The 26,850-nt window shown below is 40.7% G+C and overlaps 3 protein-coding genes across 4 annotated transcripts in view; 2 read left to right on the top strand and 1 right to left on the bottom strand.

The window, feature by feature from the left end:
• Nucleotides 1–23,265, top strand: LOC137974014 (uncharacterized). The gene is made up of 4 exons (XM_068820934.1): nt 1–78; nt 6,048–6,412; nt 20,604–21,233; nt 21,786–23,265. Exons 2-4 carry the CDS (start codon nt 6,154–6,156, stop codon nt 22,925–22,927), a joined length of 2,031 nt encoding a protein of 676 aa, XP_068677035.1. The 5' UTR covers nt 1–78; nt 6,048–6,153; the 3' UTR covers nt 22,928–23,265.
• LOC137974004 (DNA excision repair protein ERCC-6-like 2) overlaps nt 5,102–26,850 on the bottom strand; it is a 59,259-nt gene continuing 37,510 nt past the window's right edge. The window contains exons 18-23 of one of the 2 annotated variants that reach the window (XR_011117367.1): nt 16,951–17,825; nt 15,922–16,016; nt 14,668–14,816; nt 13,207–13,337; nt 8,609–10,518; nt 5,102–5,238 (exon numbers count right to left, since the gene is read on the bottom strand). Coding sequence is in view for 1 of the 2 variants with exons in the window: in XM_068820919.1 (XP_068677020.1) it covers nt 9,546–10,518; nt 13,207–13,337; nt 14,668–14,816; nt 15,922–16,016; nt 16,951–17,825 (2,223 nt within the window). In the remaining variant the exon portion in view is untranslated. Of the gene's footprint in view, nt 5,239–8,424; nt 10,519–13,206; nt 13,338–14,667; nt 14,817–15,921; nt 16,017–16,950; nt 17,826–26,850 lie in introns of those variants that run through there. The other variant, XM_068820919.1, reaches the window with a different exon arrangement.
• Nucleotides 26,234–26,850, top strand: part of LOC137974013 (uncharacterized) — a 4,865-nt gene continuing 4,248 nt past the window's right edge. The window contains exon 1 of the mRNA XM_068820933.1: nt 26,234–26,645. Within this exon, the coding sequence (XP_068677034.1) occupies nt 26,381–26,645 (265 nt within the window). The 5' untranslated portion in view covers nt 26,234–26,380. The remainder of the gene's footprint in view (nt 26,646–26,850) is intronic.

Below are 26,850 nucleotides of genomic sequence, written 5' to 3'. Positions count from 1 at the left end.
CCAAAGCAAAGCTCGGTTGCACTTAGAGAGACCCACACGTCAAGCACAAAGAGCCTATCTGCAACTAACCCGGAATAGGTAAAAACATTTGATCCTTTTTGCAATAAATTAATCATGAGAAGAATTAATTGAATAAGAAAATTGTTCACATTTTAGTGTTTACTTCGAAGATCATTTTTAACACTTAGAATTTCTTTAAGAAACATGATTTTAAGTTATTTTGAATAGGAATGTTTAATAAGCTTAAAGGGGCTAGGTCACGCAATTTTAGGCAATTTCAGCACTGATCGAATGTCATAGAATTAACTGAAATGTCAAAATAACTGTTCAAAACTATAGAAGAACTCTAACAAAACACAGGAAAGCCAAGAAGGGACATGGATGGACAAAACTGGAGAGGATTGAAATGGACTGAATTTGGGTAAATCTGAAAAACGTCGGCCCACCTTTTTTCAAATTTATATCAGTTTATATCAAAATGTCATTTACAAAGCTGGAAAATCATTGTCAGTTCTCATGTGGCTGTAATTTTGCATGTGAAAGACTCTTGCTCTGCCAATTTGACGTTTAGAGCTCATAATTTACAAAATTAAACAAAATTACCGAAAATAGCGTGACCTAGCCCCTTTAATTTGCGACTTACCTGCGGACGCTCCCGGTATTCTATTTGTGAATTTCCGTTACTTGAGTGAAAAAAATAATATTTAGCAACCGAAGGAATAAAGTGTGTTGAAACATCTATTACCCCAGGCAACTGTGTCATAGGTTAGGAAAGGAGAAATTAGTGAATCAAAGGGAATTGGTCCAAGGAGCTATGCAGGAAGTACTTACAAAGGTAGAACTTAGGTACGTTGTTCATAGTCACTATCTACAGGCGACTTTCACGATAGCCTCCGATGTAAAGCAGACCATATGCATGGCAATACCACGTATATCATAAAAGTCAAGTCTTTCGCTGCCGCAACTTCGAGGCAGCTGTCTAATCGGTTATCGGTTTCAGAATTTATTCTCAACCACCCTTTCTCAACATTGCAAAATTATTAGGGAACAATAAACTATACTATGCACTTACCTGTACTCGAACTGGGACAGTCCAGATCTTTATTCCTGTGTCTTCACCACTACACTTCAGCGACGAACATGATCAACCCAACACATTTCTTTTCATTATTTACTTTTGTATACTGATAAGTCATAATTGATATCGATATATAATACCCAAAACTAATCCCAACCTGACCCTATTTTTTCTCTAGGTTTAATTTAGGCTCCAGACAAGTTTCCTCAATTCATCTGAGTGCATATTCAAACTAGGTAAAATGAGGATCACCAATTAAACGTGTAAAAACGGATTGAACCTGAGACCGGGTTACACGTGCAACATATACACCCTGCATTTGGGTAAATTTATGTACTCCTATTAAATCTTGATCCTTTCTGTTCACAGTTAGCAAACAAAATTGTTTGACTGACAAATTCAAATGCATTCCTATTTTACAAGAAATTGTAAGACCGTCCAATTACTTTACTGCAGAACTAATACTACACAATTCTCCGTGCTTTTTATCAAGGTCATAAGTTTTACAATTCTCCTAATTCCGATGCTGTTTCTGCCAACTCTCTTGCCTACTTTTAGGAGAAGACTTCAAGCTATTTATTTGTAAGAATTTTTAATGTATACCGCAGTTGTTTATTGTTTCCCAAGAAAATCCTGTTTGTTGAAGATTTGAAGTGTAATCTGTCTACTTTTTGGCCTTTTTTTCCTATTTCATCTCTTCCAGTTTCCGACTCTCTAATTATCTCAGTCGTTCGTTTGTTAGAATAGATCCATTCTAGGTAATGTTACTAAGGAAGTCTTGCCCAAGTTCGTTCAGACGAATAATGCGTCTCTAGTCTAAATACGGACAATGATTTGGACGTTTTTCCTGATTTTCAGTCTTGTGTGACAGTTACACACACTCGGATTGTTTCACATTTTTGGCATGACATGCGTTGACATAATTTTTGGCAGATGGGAACAGTGAACGGTATTCGTTTTTTAATTTCTCGGAATAACTGCTTTCGTTTTCGGTTCTATACAACACTTCATTGAAATTCGTGTCATGCATGATCACTTTGAAAGTCGGAAAACCGTGAAGTCCAAAAATAACAATATTTCTGGAATGTTAATTGTATGTATAGTGATTAATGAAAGTAAACCCACAATAGGATACCAAAAATAACCATACCACTATTCAGAGTTTGACAGACTGTTTATCTTTCTTTGCCCTCTATGTTGCTGGAGTTCTTTTAAGGAAAATATTCCACTTTTTCGTGATTTGCCAAAGTGCAGGAATGTTCCATCCTTAACTCAATTAATTCAATGGGTACCAGTACAGAGGTGACTCGTTTGTGTCAACAATACCGACTTCCAATGTGAAAAGAGTGGAAGAAAGAAAAAAAATTCCTATTTCTTTTTTGCAACAATTGTCAAACGGTTATCGACAGATTTATTCTCCGAAGACGAGCCCGCAAGCAGGCTCCTAGTGGTTCGAGGTACATGAAGAGCATGCTCGACTGTTCGAATGCGCAGGCTAAACAAAGGCGAAAAGGTGTTGTCAGATGGAGTTTTACAGTCAGTGACCACGTCTTCCTATTACGTAAGAGGTATAGGACGCCAAAACACGGTCGAAAAAACGTACCGCACACACATACAGAGAGACCCACACGTCAAGCACAAAGAGCTCATCTACCCAGCTGTTTATCTAACTAACCTGTAATAGGTAAAACAATTCCATCTTTGATGCAACAAATAAATCATTAGAGCCATTCATTTAATAAGAAACTTGTGCAAATTTTAGTAAGTTACTTCTAAGATCATTATTAACACTTACAAGTTTAAGTTATATCCAGTTGAGTTCTTTGAAAACGCCAGTTTTGAATGAGGCAGGGGAGAGAAGTCAATGAGTCACTAACCCAAAAGAAACGCTAAATCACACCTGTAAGTCGATGAACTACTTTTACAATTTGAAAGACACAAAGCAACGAATGTCAAAACGGCTCAGTAATCACGACATTGATATTGGCTTAAAAAATGGCTTAAAAAATTATGGTTTTTCAAAAATCATGGCTTAAAAAGTATTTTTTTCGACCAATGAGGAAGGAAACTACCAAACAAATTTCTACTTGTAGGTAGGTACTTCGAATTGTGATTACCGATCCCGCGGTTTGTGATATTATTTATTGCTCGGATAAATCCTTTATAAAAATACTTTAAATTATCGAGAGGGTATAGCGGTACAAAAGCCCTTAACGCGGCGACACGTGATCTGTCAAAGTAGAAGAATGTTCCGCCCACATCATGATTTAAGGTGACTCAAACCAGGTTGAAAGCTCACTGATTTTAGTCTTTAAAAATCTAAATTTATGAAAGAGCAATCGTTCTGTTAAGTGCAATAGAAAGTCGTGGCCACTAATTGTGAAACCGCAGCTGACAACACAGGCTCTTCATGTACCTCGAACCACTGAGAGCCTGCTCGCAGGCTCGTCCTCGTTGAATAAAAGTGCCAATTATCGTTCGACAATTGTTGCAAAAAAACAGGATTTGTTTTCCTTTTCCACCTGTTTTATGTTGGAAGTCGATATTATTGACACGCCGCACTGACCTCTTTATCACTGACACCCATTGAATTAATGGCTCCGAGTACGTGTTGGAATTTGTCACCTCAATGGCTTGAGATTCATGCCACAAAAGCAACTTTGAATCCTTGTCATATTCAAGCGATGAAAAGAAAAACGAAAAGATACAATGGGTGTTGGTCCCCTTTAAAAATAGTTCTGTAACCCAAAAGGAAAAGGATGCCAAAGCAATGCACAAATGGAGGAATAGACCATATTCGTATTCTCGGTATTGGGCTGGAACTAGCTTGCAATGGAGGCTAATGCGGGGGAATCTTTTCAAATGCAAATACTTTTTAATATATTCCCCCGCATTAGCATCCATTGCAAGCTAGTTCCAGTCCAATACTGAGAATACGAATATGGTCTATTAAGACGAGTGGTCTGATTCTCGTACCCATAGTCATTGTTCCATCTAAATGTCTGAGCACTGAATTGCTCGTTACACAGAAGATTAGAACAGATGCTTGCAGCCAGGTTCCCAAATCAAAGTAAATTAACCTGTAAAACTGCTGTTCTTTAGTCTTCTGGTTCATTTTTGCTCCTTTGATCCGGTATATACCGTGCATACTCTCCCTCTGTGCCCACTGTTCCTCTGTCCCTCTGCGCCCACTGTTCCTGCATGCCTCGTCCCCACTGTTCCTCTGTGCCTACTGTTCCGCTCTGTTCCTCTGCGCCGACTGTTCCTCTGTGCTCAGTGTTCCTGCGCGCCTACTGTTCCTCTGTCCCCACTGTTCCGTTGTGTCTTCTGTGCCTACAATTACTGTCCCCACTGTTCCTCTGTGCCTACTATTCCGCTCTGTTCCCACTGTCTCTCTGTCCCTCTGAGCCGACTGTTCCTCTGTGCTCAGTGTTCCTGCGCGCCTACTGTTCCTCTCTCCCCACTGTTCCGTTGTGTCTTCTGTGCCTACAGTTACTCTGTCCCCACTGTTCCTCTGTGCCTACAGTTCCTCTGTGCCTACTGTTCCGCTCTGTTCCCACTGTCTCTCTGTTCCTCTGAGCCGACTGTTCCTCTGTCCCCACTGTTCCTTTGCACCTTCTGCGCCTACTGTTCCTCTGTCCCCATTGTTCCGTTGTGTCTTCTGTGCCAACAGTTACTCTGTCCCCACTGTTCCTCTGTGCTTACAGTTCCTCTGTGCCTAGTGTTCCGCTCTGTTCCCACTGTCTCTCTGTTCCTCTGCGCCGACTGTTCCTCTGTGCTCAGTGTTCCTGCGCGCCTACTGTTCCTCTGTCCCCACTGTTCCGTTGTGTCTTCTGTGCCTACAGTTACTCTGTCCCCACTGTTCCTCTGTGCTTACAGTTCCTCTGTGCCTACTGTTCCGCTCTGTTCCCACTGTCTCTCTGTTCCTCTGAGCCGACTGTTCCTCTATCCCCACTGTTCCTTTGCACCTTCTGCGCCTACTGTTCCTCTGTCCCCACTGTTCCGTTGTGTCTTCTGTGCCTACAGTTACTCTGTCCCCACTGTTCCTCTGTGCTTACAGTTCCTCCGTGCCTGCTGTTCCGCTCTGTTCCCACTGTCTCTCTGTTCCTCTGCGCCGACTGTTCCTCTGTGCTCAGTGTTCCTGCGCGCCTACTGTTCCTCTGTCGGTGAAAATGGTACAAGCGTGAGGCCATTTGTTGGCTCTGCCAATGTTTTTACTTTGTCTCAATAAAGTACCCGCTGCTTATTAAAGAATTAGTATTTTGACTTGTATCGCTTTCAATAGTTGCGTCCAGTTACATTTGAGTACATTTCCGTTTCATTCAGTTCGCGGAACGACCCCTTTCGAAGCTCACGCTCGACATCTTTTAGTGTGGGTCTACCGCCAAAAACGTATGACTTTCTTTGTATGTGTTTTGCGCGCCCTAAGAAGAAATCCATTGAGCCAACGCAACGTCGATCTTCGGTAATCCAAACAACGCATCACAGTGCCCTCCAAGATTTTGGATTACGTGGTTTGCTTTTAATAACCAATGTTTATCAATAAAGGGCAAAATTACTGAGCGCTGATTGCCTGAGACAGAGGGCATTTTTTCTTAATCGAGGGCATTTTTGGTAATCAAGAGAGGGCTTGATTACCTGTCAATGATTGGTTAATCCGTTGCATAGCAACGTATATTGTATATACAATTTTGTGCTCATCTCAAGAATGTTAAGTTCACAGGGTGTCAGTGCATGAATTGTACATAATTTTCTCTATTTTTTTGCTTTTCAACAGTTTCTTAAAAATTTCTTTATATTATGACGTACTTAATGGTTAGGTATTCCTACATTTGTATATGCATAACTCGTACTTTATCTTGTTTTGTATTCTACTAGGTTGTCGAGAGTTTTTGACATGAGCCTCTGGCTCGGACCGTATTGTGCAAACACTTGATTATCTTGATTATCTTATGTTATCTTATCACAGAGCACCCAAACGGCTGAAACAGTCCTATGCGATTATTTCACTGTAGCGAACGTCTTCCTGAGTACGTAAAAAAGGTCAGACGTTTGAAGCAGCAGTTTCAACAGCCATGAAACATCAAGGAGATAAACGGAATAACAGACTCGGCAGCTTGTGTTCTGTGTTTGCTTTGTTGTTGTCTGTTGTCTGTTGTATCGCGTTAATTCATGTGGAACTCAGAATACAAGAACACCATCGACTGATATCACACTCAGTGACCTCCCGTGATCAGCTTGAGACAAAAATCCTACGAAAAGTGCAGCAGAATTACAAAGAATGGCAAAATGATAAAGGCAGCCATGCAGAAGGACACCCAATGAAGACGAGAGGTAGAATGTTATTGTTTCATGAATATGCAAAGTGTTTTAGTTACAATTCAACACCACTCTGTCCATTATTGACATAAGACATCCTTTGCTTATTTTTTGCTTTCTTCACGAAAAGCTGGTTTTGCCATTGTAGCTCAGTCAAATCTGATTCATGCGACCATTTAAATATACTAAGTCACAAATTACTGTAAGGCTCAAACGGGAAGAACACTGCTCTTTCGTGACTTGGATGAAAGGTTGGTCGGAATTTAATGAGCTTTGTCGGGTTTTCCTCTTTCCTTCTCGTATTTATGTTATTTTCATTTTTCTAAGGTAATAACAACACCCGGTCAAGAGAAATACGAGCGTCACCTTACTTATCACAGCAGGAAAATTACCCAACAGTTTCTCAAGTAAAGCTACTGGTGAAACAAGAGCTTCGAGACCTGCAAAACCAAATTTGTGCAAAAGATGAGACGCTCCGCAGTGTGGGGCGACGAAAAGGCAACAAAGGGAGTAAAGGAAGCCGAGGGAGACGAGGTCCCCCAGGTCCCCTAGGGGGACCTGGGCTCAAGGGACCTCCTGGAAATAGAGGAAGAACGGGTCCACCGGGACAACGTGGTATTAAAGGGGATCTGGGTCTACCGGGTCAGCCTGGTCCCGCGGGACCTCAGGGGCCAAAAGGAGTAAATGGCACCAAAGGTGAGCCGGGCCAGTCCTCCTCGGCTCATATTTCCATATAGAGTTGGAACGTCCACCCACCGTGTAGTAAACCACCGTGGGATGAACTTTAAGGACTGGGCACCGATACTTATCTTCGTATCGTGTGGAAATTGCGAAATACTCATCTAATGTAAACTTATCTTTCTCTCCGTTTAAATTTTCTTGTTCCTAATTTAGTTAGCTGGAGAAGAACCTGTGAAAACTGCAAAATACTCATGTAAGCCTTATTGGGTAATAATATTTCACAATCTGCCTAATGCCTCATGCCTCATGTGGCAGTCAAGTCGGCAACCGAAAGGAAAGGCTCACTTGTTTTAAGGCAGAGTCCGAAGAGATGGCGGTGAGTTTACTTGCCCTCTTGAATTCAATATCACGTTTTAAAGCCCGGTCTTCTCCGTGTAATTTATCCTTGCGTATGTAGCACGAGTGGTCACCGTTGAAAATAGCCTGTTTTTATATGTTAGTTTTGATTAAACAGCAGCCTGAGTGGACTACAAATTTTTCATTTGCGAAAAGATTTCTTTGTTTGGTTTTTTTTCACTAATCCTTGAGCATATAATTGTCAGACACCGACCGGAGGGTCTCAATGGGGTAGTGGATTTTACTAGGCTCACAGTTAAATTTTGCGCATTTTTACGCCTCACGGTTAAATTTTTGACCTTTTACGGCTAACGGTTAAGTTTTTCCCGCTACGGTTATCTGAAATTTTCATTATTAATTACCATTGTTTTACATTATAATGTAAGAATTAACTGGAAATATAATAGTTTATTTCCATTAGTGCGGAGCATGGCAAAATCATAACAAGTACCGGGAACATTCTCGGTTGACAAAAAATGACATTTATCTGGTCCACAAATACGTATCAGTCCTGTACTGACTGTACTGCGTACGGGACGTAGAAATTTGGAACTTTTAATTTCTAAGAACTAAAAAAAGTGATTGGTGCAAACGACTTATTGACGATATCAACAACAAACAATAGACAAACAGACTGATTTTACCAACAATACACCTACGGACAACCCTACGGACATTTGACTAACAAAAGACGGATCGAAACGCACCAATCACAGTTTACAGTCTTCACACCCAATAACAACCCGGCTTAACTGACAGACGATCAATAACACCACGACTTGGTTGACCAATCAGATCAACGACCAGAGTATTTATACCACCTTAAGTGTGGCGAAAAAAGTGTAAAGTAACAAAGTCAATTAGATTTTCCCACAAATTAGAAGTACTGTCACATAAAGGCAGAAGCAGGGAATCGAATGGCTTTTTATTTTAAAAAATTAGTATTGGTAATTAATAGTTCTTACGCATAACGTTAAAGGACCGAGAGTATTGAAAACTTTGGCGGTCGAAGGAAACAAAATATTGCGGACGTATTGACAAGTTTTACCGGCCCGTAATGGAGCATGTTTTTTGTAGGGGAAGGGGGGGGGGGGGGGGGAGGGGCTTTAAATAAAACCAATGCGAAATACTCACTCTTAAGAGGCTCCCAAACTTCACTGAATTTGATATCCATTGTTTCATGAGGATGATCGTCCGCCCAAAGGAACTGTATGGAATTCTGCAATATGGCAAACATCACATTTGTGCATGCCCGGTAGTGTTGCAGTGGGTACGATTACGCTATACCTCCGACGAATCTTATGACTCCGACGTTTGATTTTCACCCAACAGTATCGCTGAATTTCTCCGACTGCAAATTAGACTTTTTCTTTGACTCCAACTCTCAGCATGGCTACCTTTTTGGAGCAAACAATCAACAGCTCTCGCAAACTCTAATTAGCTCCTTTTATTCGTTATCCAGCTTTTGTCCAAGTCGCCGTTGTTACTTGCGTCTCAAGAGGTTCACTGCAAACCACTCATCGTAATGACTTGCGTGTAACCAAAGAAAGTCCAATGCTGTGGAATCTTCGTAAATTCATTACTATAATCTTCAATTAAAGAATTACTTGAAAAATGGTCGATGCAATTTCTAAATGCAGTAATTCCAAAAAGAAAAAAAAAACGTAATGACAAAAATGATAAAAGTTCGATGTCTTTTCAACATGAGCATTCCGCGGATTTCAATTTTTCGCTTTTCAGACTGACTGATCATTCTAAACAAATTTTAAAGCCGTAGTTAAGAAAGAATCTCTCGCAATTTTAAAAGTGAGTAAAGACATCATAAGAAGGTTAAAATGTAAAATGAATATTCCAGAGTGATCTTTTTGCGTGGCCTTTCAAACGGATAATTTCTTTAAGCACGATTACAAACGATCGGCGCCATGAATGCAGGATCTCGCAATTTACTCAATTTGAAAAGTGAAAATCGTCTAGTTTAGACAGATTGTTTACCCCCGGCAACTATTTTGCAAGGGGTATTGAAGCTGTGCGTTGGCAAAATGATTCTCCACTGACGAGAGTCTCTCAACAGCTAAATGAAGTCATCTAAAACAGAGATGTGCCTTATCCCATTGATAGTTCCTTTATTCTCGGCACCAGTCTCAATCAGGTCGTCTGCTTTCCGCTCATCACCAAGAACTCGCCCCTTGTCAGCAATTTTATGCGGCTCATTCTCGTTTGTTTCGTCACCTCGATAAGAAGAAGATGGCAAAAACTCGTCCAATATAGAGGCCGAAAAAACCGTACCATTCTCCACATCAGCTAAAGGCTGACATTCTCCGTAGGTAGCCGAATATTTTATATCATGTTCTTCGTCCCCTTGTTGCCGTTCGTCTCTATGGTTTAATTGGTGTTTATTGTCCTTCATTGGGCAGTTTCCGTCTTTACGACAAGCATAATTCCCTTTCATTTTTTCCAGATACTCAACTGGGTCTTTAGCCGCATCAGTACCACGAACTCTATTCGTCAATTCTGCTTGCTGTTTGTCGTGGAAATTAGCTGTCGAACTGTGATGCTTTTTATCCAAAGAATGATCAGTGTCGACAACTGACGGTCGACTCCATTGTTTTTCAGAACTTTCTACACAAACGACATCTTTCCCAAGAAATCTCGCATTCTTTCTATGTTTTTTTAAATTTTTCTTGGAGTTCAAAAGACTTTCATTGTTTTTCAAAACTCGCGGTCTCTTCAGCGGTCTTTGTGAACGCTTAAAATCTTGTCTCTCTTTACCCGCAGTGACCTCAGTCTTGTCTTCTGGAGCAGTAAAACAGGACAAACTACATAAAACCCGATTTCTGGCTACATAAAACCGCTGTAACATCTGTCGTCTTTCACTTCGGTTACTTTCAACTACAGCCTTGGCAAAACTTATTTCCGAAGAAAATCCGAGTTGATCCGACATTTCCCGAAAATGTCGCCGACGAATTCCTCGGGGAGTTGACCCAACTAGAACTGTGAAGTTTCCTATGTTTTCAACACCACAACTACTTCCGGTGTTCAGTGACCTAAAAAGTCGGAAATAAGACAGAATTGAGTTTTTCCATTACGAATGAAATGAAGACAACTACCTTTGTTCCACCAGAAACTCATAAGGGTTGAAACGTGTAACGGCCCCTTGTGTGCTGAGAAACAAGCTTCCGAATATTCAATTTGCTAAGTACCATATTTGGAACAACAACAGCGAGGGGTTTCCAAATATGGTACTTAGTACTGAAAGATTCAACCAATCAGTTCGCACTGAATACTCGGAAGCTGTGAACGCGCGTTACACGTTTCAACCCTTATGGGTTTCTGGTTCCACTTAATCTCAGAACTATACAACGAATTCACCTAAGTATGCGTCAAATCTTAAAGCTGATCATGTCCATGCAGCGAAATAGGAGTATAAAAATCTTCTATCTTTGTTATTGTTAATGATATAAAGTCAACCTATCCATGCGTCAACGAGAGAACATCATCACATTGCAACTCGGGATATATATGGTTGGGACAGGCGTCTGGCGTGGGCCGAGTTCGAAAGCTTCAAGGGGTTCGAGATTGTTCGATATTACTTTATGTCACTGCGTGGGAAGTTATTCCATCTTTCTAATATTATATTTTCAATGTGGAAACGCCCTCACAATTTTAGACTACTCAAGTGCTCGACTCTTCTTATATTCAACAACTATTCACCGACGTAAAGGTGGCTAGTGGTGGAAATTTGCCGAGCGGCGAGGTAAATATCCACCACTAGTCACCGAGGTGAACGGTTGAATAGCAAAGGATATTCGGAGTTTAAGTAGCCAATCAGAGAGCGCGTTCAATTCTATCCACTGTTGCATTATATACTAACGGCATTTATAGCCAAATTACAGAATGATTTCAGAGGGGCATGCATTCACGATTTCATAGGAATAGCCTATCAATGCCATGCAAGTGTACCAAACAGGAACATTTGTTAATCTGAAAATGATCAAATCTTTAACTTTCTGTTCTATCTTCTCGCTTTCAAAAGGGAAGGATTGTTTTCATTTCTATTGCAACTTCAACAATTTAGTCGTCGCCGTAGTCTCTACCTAAGCCCCTCTACAACAGACTTATCATTCAAACGATCTATGACGGAAGTACCAGTCCAAAGATCTCACAAGGATACATGCAGTTAATATTTAACCACGCTCAAAAGTTGACGCGATGCAAACTGTGGTGTTTTTTTCTTGTGGATATCAAGTTTCTATTTATCTTACCTTGAAAGTAATAGCCGTTACGGAAACAACACGGTACCCTACCGGGGGGGGGGGGGGGGGGGGCCGGGGGGTGGGGGGTAGGTGTGTGCCGCCAAGATTCTCAAACCAATTATTTAAGGGTAGAAATCAAGATTTGATACCTTTTTTACAGACAAAAAACTAAAAATGACATCCTATTTAAGGGAAAGAAGATAACTCTGTCGAAAACGCACAACGAGACCTGTACACGTTTCCTGTATACTCACAATTTAATTCTTCTGCATTACAATCTACAACACTCGACTCAACTCAACAGTTCGCTGAGGAAAAACTCATCGGGACAAAGTACATTATCAGACAACCACGCAATTCTTAGTTGGTGTTAAACTATCGTCAATCATCAAGGTAGTTAAACGAATCGTTTTATTTCCTCTGTACGCGGACGTTTAGCATCAAGAATAGAATATCAGACCAAGCCTAGTTTAATAATATGCCATCATAACTCCCGCGCAAACACCATGGTTTATCTTTTAGTCAATTCTGACCTCTGTATTTTTTTAACAACTGAAACAAAGCCAATAATAATGTTGTCTTTACAATTACGTATCCGAAACACAACTAGAAAGTAAAAGACGAAAATATTTGGAAACCCGAGATCGAACTATAGTGAAATAATGAACACAGCATTATTCACCTTCAAGCCCCGATGTCATCAGGAATATAGTCTACCAGAGACTTGCAAAAAACTCCTCTGGAAACGTCCCTTTAAAATCGCTTTGTTTAACTTGAAAACGTGTATTCAGGTGTGTAGTACAGTTTTAATAGACTATATCTCTTTCGTTTTGCGCGTTGGGGTGGATACCGCAATTCAGTGACCCTATCTAACGAATATCTTAAGAATCATGACACCAAAAATACCAAAAGGAATACCCTATTTAAGGACTGAAACCCTCAAAAACCCTACCCTGTCGGGCGGCACATACCTATATAGCGTATACAAGAGAGTATCCCCCCCCCCACCCCCGGATCCCAAAGTAATGTTTCGTCTAGTTTGAGCCATCAATGGTATGAAGACATATTTCCAGTTTTGTCGAAAATGTCAAATTTTCCCCACTCAAAATAAAATTTCCGTTATTTACCGTGACCATGGGGGTTTTCTTTTTTTTTTTTTTACTATTTCCAAACCTGTATCTATTGCCAACCATAAAAATGACGGACAGTTGAACAGTGAAAAAGAATTTCGCCACAAATTAACAGTTTTCTGACCGAAAGTTAAGCGTAAACTTTCACCAATCGCATGTTATGCGATTCGGCTTATTGTAAAATAGTAAAAAAGGAAGAATTGTTTGAATCAGTAGTAGCACTCAAAAGCGACAGGAATTCGCTCTTTCTTCACCAGTGACGACTTTCAAATAACAACATAAAAAGCTTCAGTGGGAGGCAATGCAATGATATCTCAAGGAGAACAGAACTGCGACCAAAGCATCTTACCGTTGAAGTGACGGTACATTCAAAGTACTTGTCCGATCAAGTTCTGCCAGTTCATCTCTGGGTTTCATTTCTGGTGCGGATTCAGTGACCCGAGAACTCGGTTCACCAAGGTCATCACTTTCGTCGCTTGCCTGTGGCAAATGGAATTTGAGATAAAATTGTGTTCGTTATTTTAAACCAGTCTGGTTTTTATGTTGTCTTCACGTGAAACCAGAAGTTCTTTTGAAAGTTTTGAACCTTCTTCTTTGTTGTGTGATACACAAACTGCGATGTGAAGCAATTGCCTTATACTTCACAATTATTCCATGGACGCGCGTTGGCAAAAACCAATCTCTTATTATATACTCAACAGAATATCGCATTCCCGATTGGTCAATGACGAATGCATAAATAGGTTTTGAAGGCAATACGGAACGAAGATACTGTGGAAAAAGAGCGATGGATTAATTTTGTTGAGTACTGTATATAATAAATAAAAAATCGTATGAACTTGCTCGTGCACTTTGTAATTGCTGGTCACTCGTGATGTTTCGAAAGTTCTCAGATTACATGAGCCGTGCTTTCAAGACTTTACACGTTCACATAAATCACGAATTGCACTCGCGCTCACGCGATTTCCTATACATATCCAACAAGGGTGAATGGAATAACTGCTTTATTAAAGTTCATTTTATGTAATCACAAACGCACGAAAAAAATTGTTAAAAAAAACCTGTTGCTGATCTTCGAAGCATTGTACCCCAAATTTCAAAACAAACAAACGAATTCTGGGGGATAGAGCGAGTTTCAATCGAGTGTCGTAAAACCAAAAGCAAAGTAATTACTTTGGCCAATCAAAAAGGACAGAGACAATCCAGTAAACCAATCAAAACTCGAAGTAATTACACGTAGCCGACACAAAGCGCGGGAAAATGTGCACGCGCGAGCCACGATTGGTTTTGGTTTCACTTCTGATTGGTTGAAAAAGTGGCGCGAGAACTTTGAACCAATCACTGAGTGAAGTAATGCAAAGCCAAAGCAATTCGCTAATTACCTTCGACACTCAATTGAAAACCGCTCTATGAAGGATGCCTTTGGACCTCCCTCTCAGCAGCTTGGGCCTTCTCTATCACATCTCACATGAAAATAAATGCATATCTACCATGCTAAAAATTCTTCACCTCAACTCATCTGGAGGTTAGCGGATCGAGCCCACGAACTCAGTCGGAATCGCCTTGTTTGGAAACATTCGGATCTCGGTTTCATTTCTCGAGTGCGTTCGTGTCACTATATTTAAGATTTATATCAAATATTTAAAAAAGCAAGACAGAGTTAAAATCGGGACCAGAGAAGGCAAATCCCATCCGACCAATGGTGAGAGTGAGATTTGAACCCAGCAAAACCCCGTGCAAATCCAACGCCCTAAGCAATGAACAAGGTCGACTCCGACTCGTTCCTTTTTTCAGAAATCGTTTATAATACCTCCAGCGCTGGAAAACAATTAGCAGGCTGCTGAGAAAACTGCTTGAGTTCAAACACATCTTGCAGAGCCTTTTTTGACATGTGGTTTTCCGCTTCGCTCGGACCAACAACGTGTCGATTTGCGTGTGTATAGCGGACTCCGCAAGATTCTACAAAAAAAGGAACCTTGTTATCAAACATGAAAGAAATCTCTTTTTCAAGAGACTAATTATAATGATCACTTTATGAGGGTGTTTAGCTTATAACGTCTGGTAACTGCACTACTTATCGGGGACAAGAGAATATGATAGGCATGCAAGAGAGGAAATCCCCATATTAGATCCTCTTACGATGAAAATTATTTGACATCTCTTATTAGCTCTGTGTCATCTTTCGCGGTTGTTTCAAGAACGACATCTTATTGGTCGGTTGGTGCCCACGGTCCGCGCGGTCATGGGAACAAGAAACAAAATGACTCACATATGACACCGAGTCCGGGAATAAAATCCTGAACACATTGGTGAAAAGCGAGTGTTCTCATCTCTGCGTTAATCCAGCTCTCGATGACAAAAGAAGAACAGAAAAACCTGGAAGCTACAATTTACACAATGCCGGTCCCTTGAATGTCACGAGCTCAAGGTCTCAGTGGCTTCGCCGTTTTGTTTCCTTGGACAAAAAAAAGACTGCTCCATACCTTCACCCTCTCGACCCTGGTGTATAAGTGGGTACCGGTGATATAATGAGTCGAGGTAACCCTGCGATAAGCCTCGCCCATGTGAGCGACTCACCCACCCAACCCCCCCCCCCCCCCCCTCCCACCAATGCTATGGTGCCGCTCCCGATCATCCAAGCTGACGTTTTATATTCTCTTCCAGACTAAACATCACCATGACAAAAATGTTCGAATGTAGCAGACAAAATGTAAGCACCCAACACCCTGCGATGACCTGGCATTCCGTCCAGGGAGGGAGGAGAAAAAGCAATGCTCTCAGTCGCTTCACGCTACTTGAAACCGGGATAAGCCTTGGCCATGTGAGCTAGTGTGCGACTCACCCACCCCCTCGCAAATGCTATGGTGCCGTTCCCGACCATCCAAGTTGATGTTCTATATCGCTTCCAGACTAAACATCACCATGACCGAAACGTTTGAATGTGGCAAACTGTCAGCACCCAACACGCATGCCCGACACTAGTTAGCAAAAGCATGACTATCTCAAGCAGCGCTGATTCGAAGACAAAGCAACAATTCATTAAAATCCAACTTTTACCACTTACCTAAGATTTGCTCAACCGTATTGGTACTTTTAGATTGCTTTGCTGCCACACTTTTCCCATTTACAGTAATGTCTGGAGCATGCTTGCCTGGGAACCTAGCCAAGCATAGAACAAAATAGGCCACTTTCGTATTCTAACGGTAGGACTGGATCTAGCATGAAATGGAGGCTAATGCGGGCAAAGTAATTTGCATTTGAAAAGATTTGCCCGCATTAGCCTCCACTTCATGCTAGATCCAGTCCAGCCGTGAGAATTCGAAAATGGCCTATTGTGAAAAGCAAGCCTGAAAAACATTCACAACTCAAAACAAATATGAGGAACTTCACTTGTAGGTACCGAAAGCAAATTACAAAAGTGAATTGTGAGCAAGCGACACACTCAGTACGAGTAGCGGTTTGAATAGGGTCACTTGCAAGTGGATGCATTTTGACCTAAAAAAGATAACCAGACTATCCTTCCAATCGAAACACTGACTAAGGTCGATCGGCCGAGATAACCAAAGTACGTTGCTATTCAGCCCCAATCAAATAAGCCTTTAATTCCAATGGATTGGAAGGATTGACTCTTCAAGACTGTATCACTCAACGGCATTGTTATGGTACTATATGAAACACCAATTATTGCTAACAAAATGCAGGTTCAGTATCCTGACGTAACAGATCACCATGTCAAAAGGAAAGCCATCGAAAAACAACCTATACCGTATTTTGTCTTTAAATGCTCATGTCTCAAAAGCTCGGTGAAACCCGAATTTTTAGTGCTGCAAAGTGACAAAACTCTAGAGATTCTCTGGAGGGCACTCAGAGCCACGTTCAATTTTCCTATTGTGAAAGTAATCAGTCTGAACTCGCTCCAGAGAATCTTTAAATTGTCTATGGAGTTTTGTCTTGGCCTGCTCAGGATGGCTTTCCAGCACCCTTAAACCGCTGAGCCACGCCTTTTAAGGCATGGTTAGGGTTTCATGCCATGCCACCTGTTGCAGATTCTGCGAAAAAGAAAAGACCAAATCATCTCCAAGGATTTTCTCACCTTCGAAAGCGTGTCCGTCCCTCTTTTAAAATTTTGCTTGTTTCTCCAGCCACAGTCTTTGCTTTTCTTTTTCTTCTTTCTCTTGGTCGGGAAAACAAGCCTTCGTCAGAATCCTCATTTTCGCTTGATGAGGATACTTCTAATAGATTGTTCTCGCTCCTTACCAAATTTTCTTTAACTTTGTAAGATTCCTCGAGTATTCTTGATTTGCCCGTCCCTAAGATTTGCTCCTGATTCAAAGTAGATGTGGATGGAATAAGGTCTAAACGTTTCTCCCCGGTCTTCCTTTTATAACTTCTAACTTTTTCCTTGACGTTCGTAAACTCTCGAGTTTTCCCACTCTTGTGTCTAATCTTCTCATTTCCGCAAATGAAAGAACTTGACCCTCTTCCTGCAGTTAGCGGGATCACGCTTGCGGGATCTCCCGTTCCTGTGCACAACAACTTCTCAACATCCTTTGTTTGGTTAAGGTTGTTCACAAGATGTTTTGGTTCAATAACATCATCCTCGGAGCTGAAGAAATCTTCTAAGGATAACAGTTTGTTTCTCGAAAAATCATTCGAGAATTCCATCAATTTTGAGGCAACGTTTTTGGAGTTGTTTCCCAATCCAGGTATTTCCTGTCTGAGGAGGCCCTCAACACCACCGCAAGCTGCTTTGTTGTCAACAGTGCTTGAATTGTTATCATAATAATCATTGTCTTGACTTTTCGTCTCATAACCAGCTGTGTTACTCAGCACATTTCCCGGCTGATCAACGATGTTTTTGAGCTCTGAAGAAGGCAATTCGTCATCCTCAATAAACTGAGACGCAATTTCTTCCAGATTATACGGGTCTTTATCCTCTTCCTGGTTTACGCCATCGTCTGTGATTGTCTAAAGGAACATTTGGAAAAGATGAAACATTCTTACCCGATAATAAACTGCTACGTAAACTATACTAGGATAACATGAGTATTTGGTATAATTAACTCAGTTGACGGGCGTAAATTGACAAACGTGGGAAGATTTAAAGGCTGAAGTTGCGAGCTTAAGCTTTTCGTCACATAGGACTGGGAAGGCCTTCAACATCACCCTGACGAGAGCTCCTTATCACAGGGGCCCTGGTCATTCTGGACGTAGATTCACCGAAGAGATAACGAACAGACCGAAATATTTTCAAAGCCAAATCAGCGGCGCAATCATAGCACACTACTGCTTTAGGGTGCGTTGCGTGACATCCCGAAAGGCAGTTGATATTACTTCTCGACGCAGCAACACAGGTTCTTTGGAATTTCTAACGTCATTACCTTTTCAGGGGAGAACAACAAAAACTCTACAAATATTTTTGTTTTTCGGCCATTTCAACTTCAGTAGATATAACGCACACGGCGGAAATGAACATAGTGAACAGACTTCGCAATACAAAACATATACTGTATTTTGAAAACTTGACGTTTCAGAAGTGACGGTAAAACGATCTGCATCAATTTAAAAGGCTAAAAGATAAAAGAGAAGCACTGGTAACTAGCTTATAGTAGAAGTTACAATCATAGCTAAATATTATTAATTATATGGCAGTCAGTAGAGACACAGTTTTTCACTGCCAACGTTTACTTTCAATGTTGGATTTAAGTTCTGAATCAATAAAGTTTCTTTTATTTTACAATGAAGGTCAGACCTTCCATTCGCTAAAATCTCAAAATTGTCCCATTTCATGTTTTAAAATGGCAATTTCGTTCACTATGTTCATTTCCGCCGTGTGCGTTTTATTTCTAACGAAAACTCTATTTTAAGAATTGGCTGCAGAATTTGGAATGGCATTCCAGGAAACATAATCATACACCCAAAGCATATTGTGAAAAAAAGATCACAACAATATTAAATTCCAACAAAAATGTTCAAGATCAGGGTCACTATGTTGACGTAGAAAGAATAATTAATGAAAGTCGAAAGTGTCATCTAGTCAAAAGTATTAATTTCTAGCCTATTTTGCATCTAATACTTTGTGTTCAATTAATTCTATATTTACTATCTAACTTCTTGTATACTTATTGAATCTTCACAGTACTGAAGGTCCTTCCCTTGCATGGCATCCGCACGACCAATTTTGTACAAAATATTGGCTGGATCAGTGGAGAATGCGGGGTGTGGAAAATGTAGAGTCATATATAATAATAATAATAATAATAATAATAATAATAATAACAACAACAACAACAATAATTTAGATACTTTTTGCTTCCAATTCTTACTTTTTAATATTTCTTGTAAAATTTTAGAAATGAAACTGTTATTATTAGTTATTAATGAGACAGTTTTTTTTAATTGTACATAATTCAATTTTCAAGAACTAATATTTGTAGCTTTACTTGGCAAATAAAGATTATTTTTAAACAATAATAATAATAACAATAATAATAATAATAATAATAATAGCTTTTATTCAGAGAGGGAGACGCATAACCTAAGACAGTTTTCTAAAATGCGGTACACTTAATACCCTTTTTACTCTTTTTACTCTTCTTCCACATACCCCGCGCTTTCCTCACTCTGTGCCTCAGACTTAAAACTTATAGCTTCCTGTTGCTCTTCAGCTCTCAACTTCCTTGCCGAATATTCTCACATTACTTAAGCGGTGTGAGGTAACTTTTACAACCTTTTTGCTGCGTCTTCCCGTCTCAAAACTGTTATCAATCGAAGTCTCTTTTTCCAATGAAGTATTGAGAAGAAGTCTTATCCGTTTCATACGCGTGAAGTTGAACTAGATAAAGAAGAGACTGTGAGACCAGCCGCGCATAATGAATGTTCAGGGCAAAAAGGAGAAGCTGACACACAAATACGGTGACAAAAGCAAAACGCTCGACAGCTTGTGTTCCAAGTCAGGATTATTGTTGTCTGTCTTGTGTTGTATCGCTCTTATTCACACGGAAATCAAAATGAAAGAACACGATCGACAGATATCTCACTTAGTCAAATTTTACAATGAGGTGGAGGCAGAACTTCAAGAATTGCGACAGAATAACGCACAATGGAAAATAACAAAGACCAACCAACAAGAAGTTCGTCGAGCAAAAGGTGAATTTGCTTTTGGCGTTTCGACAAAGTTTTGATGTTTGATTTACAATATGCCCGGAGAAATGTTTGCACGCTAGCGTTGTCTTAATGAATTACACATAATCAGTGAAGACAAAACTATATCCTGACCGATATGATTCTCAGATATAAGGTTTTAAGTAAATGCATGAGGATTATATCCAATTTTTTTCTGACGTGTTTGGTTCCCACGTAAGTGGGAGCGAATATTAGAGAGTTTAATTAGGCACGCGACGTTTTTGAGCCGCAGACGGTAACCGGAAATAAACATTTCGCACGCCAGGACGGTAGTGTCTCCCAGACTTTTTACCTAATCATCTCTAATGGAGCAAAGATACTTAACAATATAAAAGTGGTCGTAACAAGACAAGTTAAAAGGGAAAACAGCTCACTTCCGGCTGCCGTCCGCAGTTCAAAAACGTCGCATGCTAAACTCCTTTTCGACGTTTTTGAGCCGAGGAAGGCTCACACCACCACAAACTGCTCCACACGTCTCCAACCTCTCTTAAAGAGTCTAAGCTTTTTGCTTCTTAAACTAATTTTCATATTTCTCTGTTCCTTTTTGACATAAATTAGAAGATGGTTCATACTCAAGACATAAACGCGCTTCACTCGAAACTCAAGACGCCTCGGAAATCAAATTGCTCATCAGAGAAGAGCTTCGCGTTCTGAAAAACCATATCTGTTCTACAGATGAAACTCTCTGCCGCTCAGGACCAAAAGGCAACATAGGGAGACGCGGAAGGCCCGGAATCCGAGGGAAACCGGGTCTCCCAGGACAACCCGGGCCAGAAGGACCTCCCGGTAAACATGGACCGAAAGGATTGCAAGGACCGACCGGGATCAAAGGAGATCTCGGATTACCTGGCAGCCCTGGTCCCGCGGGACCGAGTGGCCTGCGGGGTTTGAAAGGGGTCAAAGGTGAGCCAGGCAAGTCCATCTCGGCTCCATCATTGCTACAGCGCCCCACAGACACAACAGTCAACGTAACTCAAACAGCGATCCTGAAATGCACAGCGGATAGTAATCCAATTCCAAAGATCACGTGGTACAAGCTCAACTCACAACTTCCTGTTGGACGTCATGTCATAGAGTCCAGTGGTGCTCTTATTGTCAGGGATGTGAGACCTGGTGACGACGGAATTTACAGCTGCAAAGCTGAAAATATTCTGGGGAGGATCAGAGCTTCGGCTAAACTAACTGTTCAGTGTAAGTACGAGGATTTGGGTAAACAAGAGTTTATAAACCTTATTAGACAGCTTTTGCTTTTCTCAATGTAAGAAATCGCAATGAATGACAAAAAAGAAAAAAACTACGATCCCACTCATTCCATGTCCCCGTTTTCAACTACAGTACTCCGAATCATTAAGTAAGCACGTCTCTTTCCCGAGTCTGCTTGCGTCCAAGGAGCTTCCAATACTAATCGGTAATACTGTTGTTGGAACGAATCTATTGTCAATCTGAAGATCCTTTCGTAAATACCTCGGTTCCAAAACGAGATCGTTGTAGAGGACAGCATACGGCAAATGGAAAGCCATCAGTTCCCAAAGACCAACAGTACTGAGCATACTTTAACCAAACTCTTAGCTTTGAATTCATAATTATTATTTGTTGTCGGTTATATAGCAAACTGGAACCTAAAGCGGTCCTCTTCTAATAACCATCGAGTTTCCAGTGTTTTCATGGGGTTCAAATGCGCAAAAGCCACATTGTTTATGGGAAGAAATTCATGTCTTGTTGTTTTCTTTGATTTCTTGGTAGTTCGCCCAAAGATTTCATTATCATCAATTCGTTTGATGGCTGAAGAGAAGCAAAATATCACTATCGCCTGTAATGCGACTGGTCTCCCGCAGCCAAGAATTACTTGGTCCAGAGCAGTAGGAAATTTGCCTAAGCACAGAACCGTAGTAACGAACGGAGTAATGACTATATATCAACTGACAAGAAAGGATGGTGGTGTGTATATATGCCAGGTAAAGAATATTTTGGGATCGGCAAGTGATACCGTTCAACTGATGGTATTCTCTCCTTTACACTTCGAAGTTTCTCCTTCCCAAGAAGTAACTCCAGTGATTGGTTCTGTATTAAGACTGCCTTGTGTCCCTAAGAGTGACCTTAAACCTACAACAACTTGGGCAAAAGATGGCAAGCTCCCACTTCCTGTAGACTCTACTGTGCTTCCAAATGGAACACTGGTACTTCAAAATATACAGAAATCCCACAAAGGGACTTACACCTGCACAGCAACGAACGCTTTGGCAACAATTCACGCTAAAGTAAAAGTTAATTCTGTACAACAGCCAGTATCCTGTTTTGAAATCAAGAAGTTCGTGAGCAGTGCAAGTGGAAATTACGTCATTGATCCAGATGGTGCGGAAGGTCTGGCACCATTTTTAGTGTATTGTGATATGGTTGACAAGAATGGAGTTGGCGTGACAGTCATCAGTCACGACAGTGAGCGAAGAACCCGAGTCCAGGGATGTGAAGCACAAGGGTGTTATTCACGCGATATTCGTTACAATGGAGCGAGTCTTGCGCAGATGAAGATTCTCACAAGAGTCTCTTCACAGTGTGAACAGTTTATTAAGTATGAATGCTTCAATTCTGTTTTGCTTCACAACGACAACCAACACGGATGGTGGGTGTCACGTGATTCTGTGAAGATGACGTACTGGGGTGGCGCGTCAGTGAGTGGTAAGTGCGCATGCGGGATGACCAACTCATGTGCAGACCCCAGTTACGGTTGCAACTGCGACAAGAACGACAATGTATGGCGCGAAGACAGTGGTGTCCTGACTAACAAGACACAACTTCCTGTCAAACAGCTCAGGTTTGGAGATGTCAGCACAAGTGAGGAAGGGTACTACACACTGGGAAAACTGAAATGCTATGGTATAGCATAAGTTCAAGTAAATTGATATTTAAACTTCAACAAAAAACATCCTTCTTAGGAAAAAACGAAGGATTAGGCGGGTAATGCGAGACCAAAGAAATCATTCAACAGGACTGAGTGGAGTCCAATTCGGTCTGTAATCATACGAGTGATTAAGAAAATCGGGCGACCGCGTAACGGGAGTCCGATTTGTTTAATCACCAGTATGATTACAAACCAAATTACTCAAAACCATTACAATTTCCGTGAAAACAAATGCATTCCTTTTTCACTGTGTAATGTTACAAATTCGTCCATTTCGAAAAACCGCGAGTTTGGTAGGGTAAGTGGTTGTTGCTATGGTTAGTATGATAAATTCTGTGATTGGTGGATTAAGGTGTGTGCACTTAATATGATTGGCTGATGTAAATGTCCGATTCCAACCCTACACAATAATTAGTGAAAAATAAAACAGTTAATGCACCAATCAAATTTGAGAAAATTGTAATGGTTATGATTACAGTTCTAATTAGACAGCGGCAAGCGCAATGTACTGAAGCAAGGCAAAGAACGACGATAATAAGGTGGAAAGGGTTAGCATTTATGCAGAAATTTCCCAACATGATTTCACTCCTCGCAATATCAGGTGAAGCAATTACAACTCCAATCCCATCATTTGAGTAATCACTATGTAACCACTATGTAACATATCTAGGTAACCATGTAACGGAAGCTCATGACCTAGAAGTGTTTAACTCTGGTTCAGAGGTGGGGTTTTTTGAGTTTGAAAATTTCCTTATTTGGATGTAACGTAGCTCGTGCATTTTCCCGCGCGTGCACCTACGATTTTATTTTTGTCCATATTTGGGCATAAAGTTGGTGTCCTAAAATCCCCAGCTTTGTTCCAACGAAAAGAGTTGCAAGTTACACACTTAAAGGTAATGTGCTTCTGAATGTAAAGACCAGAAATTTTATCAATAGTAGCCTTAAGAGGACCTTGAAATTGCCGCCTGTTCTTATAAAAACATTTTTGCCGAGTTCCCTGTTAACTTCCACGAAATCAAGTCAAGTGTTCTAAAATTTGAACCACGAGATTTTCCTCGTTGCCTTGTCAACAAAGGCATAGCAAAGCTCCTTTTACTGAAGAAGATGATGGTCTCCATAAAGGTGAGCTTCAGAGCAAAAACAACATCCAACAAATCAGATAAAGAACTCTACAAATTAGAGTTCGAGATTTGTCTGGTGAACAAATGTCATAGCAAAGCCTTTTTGCTTAATTTATACACATACAATCAAAACCATCGTGAGTATTGTTAAGGCTTTACACAGTCTTGGATAGACCTCCCCATTATCACCCCCCCCCCCCACCCTTTTTCCCTTTCTAAAAAAGGTTCATTTTACCCGTCGTAGACTGCAGTTCGGAGAGTCGAAAGCTCGTAGTTTTTAATCATTTTAGCCAGAGATCGTTTTTTAAATTTCAACTATGTTTCACCCTGGCTGCGGCCCTTCAATATTTTTCAATTTTAGATTACTGGGCATGAATTCTTCATTATTACCGCTGCACCATTTAACGACTGGATGGCCTGGTCCTCTTCCACAACCCAAATAACCTCAATCCCGCTCTATTTCATACTTTACTACTCTATACACAGCCTCTAGTTTCTCTGTTCTCTTAACAACGCCCTTCAGTTTCCAGCGTTAGCTTTTCGTTACTCTGACGAGAGCTCCTCGTCAGAGGGCCCCTCGTCATATTCCCATACATGTGTCTTCTGAACGGTTTCATTGACAGCAGACCGAAATATTCCAGAAGCACATCGGCGGACCAATCACAGCAGACTAATTCTGACTAAAAAATAATTATGCAGCACAATAGAAAATTACCATCTTAAGGAGATGTCGCCAAAACAGACAGCGTTCTGCGCGATGGGGTACAGCTCGAAACCTCATTACGGCAACAGTTATCGACGCAGCACCTCTGGTTCTTTGAACACTAACATCATTAGCCATCCTAGGCTAGAACGACATAACTCTTTTTTTTTTTTAAGAATTGGCTGCAAAATTTGTAATAGCGTCCCAGGGAACAAAACCATACACCCAAAGCATATTGTAATCAAAGGTAACAGTTGGTACCTTACCAAGATCTACATGTTTCAGTACCCGGCAAAGTACATGCGAAGCCCGTGTATGTTTGTTGAAACTTTGATCCAGCAAAATAGCCCCACGAAGAAAGGCAAAAATTTGCAGAATGATGTATGTTACCCGCGTTCGCTTTCGAATGAAAAGCTTTCTCTCGCCAGACAGTCAACCAGCCAGTCAGAAATCTGTCAGTAACGTGGCGTTTACGTTGTCAAGCAAAGCAGACGCAAAAAGATCACAACAATGTTATTCTAACTAAAATCTTCACGATCAGGGTAATTATGTTGACGTAGAAAGAATAATTAATGGCATTAGAAAGTGTCATCCAGTTAAAAGTAATTTCTAGCATACTTTGCATCCTATAATTAGTTGTGTGTTCAAATAATTCTATATTTACTTTCTAACTTCTTCAATATATTCCTTGAATCTTCACCATACTGAAGTTTCTTGCATTGCATGGCATTCCCACTACTCGCCCAGGCTGGCTTTGCTATTTGCGGGTATTGTCTTGTAAAAAGGCCATTCTTAGTTAAGACTGATTTACGGCTTTACGGCGCCTCGTTTTCCCCGGGGGGGGGGGGGACTCCCATATAACAAGGGGAGGGATGCTCGTCGGAAATTTCAAATTAAACCCCTAAAGGAGACCATTCTGGGTGTGGCCCAGGCTTTTTTTGACCCCTAAAAGAGACTATATTAAAACACAGTCAAATAAAAAATACAGTGACTTTTAATGATGGCAAAGACATTGTCATCTAATACTTTCACCTGCGTGAAGAAATCTCAAAGTTAAAGTGTAAATATGTGTGTAAATATATTTCTTCGCGCGCAACCCTAAAGGAGACCTTCACGGCTACATACGATTGCATTTTGCCCAGAACACCCTAAGTGATACCAAAATCCGAAATTTACACCCCTGAGCAAGACGAGCATCCCCTCCCCTTTTTATATGGGAGTTCCCCCCTCCCTCCAGGCTCGTGTTTTGCATGGAAAAACACTTGAGAAGGAGCTTTCACTACGAAAGAGAACTTGGTCCAGGAAAAAATTTGAAAGCGAACTCATCTTCAGTAGGAGAATAATTTCTCTAACTGAGGGAGACTTGTTATTCAAATTAAACCAATTTTATACAACATATTTGACCTCAAACTTTAAACTTAAGGCTTCCTGTTGTTCTTAAGCTATCAACTTCCTTGCCAAATATTCTCACATTACATAAGGAGTATGAGGTAACAGCTACACCACTTTTGCTGCGTCTTCCCGTCTCAAAACTGTTATCAACCGAAGTCTTATCCGTTTCATACGCGTGAAGTTGAACTCAAGAAAGACGAGAGTTTGAGACCGACCGCGCATAATGAATTCTCAGGGCAAAAAGGAGAAGCTGACACACAAAAGCAAAACGCTCGACAGCTTGTGTACCAAGTCAGGATTGTTGTTGTCTGTCTTGTGTTGTGTTGCACTTATTCACACGGAAATCAAATTGAAGGAACACGATCGACAGATATCTCACTCAGTCAAATTGTACAGTCACGTGGAGGAAGAACTTCAAGAATTGCGACAGAATAACGCAAGATGGAAAATAACAAAGGCCAACCAACAAGAAGTTTGGCGATCAAAAGGTGAAATTTCTTTTGACATGTCGACTAAGTTTTTGAGGCTTGAATTACACTATAAATATTGAAACGTTGAGTGTCCTTGTCTTTACGAATTCCCCATAATGTAGACAAAACTGTTCTGACAAATTCAATAATGATTCTCAGATACAGGGTTTTAAGTCTGATGTTAGATATAAATGCATGAGGAATATATCAAGTTTGTTCTCAC

Source organism: Montipora foliosa, chromosome 10 (genome assembly GCF_036669935.1).
Source record: "Montipora foliosa isolate CH-2021 chromosome 10, ASM3666993v2, whole genome shotgun sequence".
NCBI classification, from domain to species: Eukaryota; Metazoa; Cnidaria; class Anthozoa; order Scleractinia; family Acroporidae; genus Montipora; species Montipora foliosa.
This window is presented reverse-complemented; position numbering and strand designations above follow the sequence as displayed.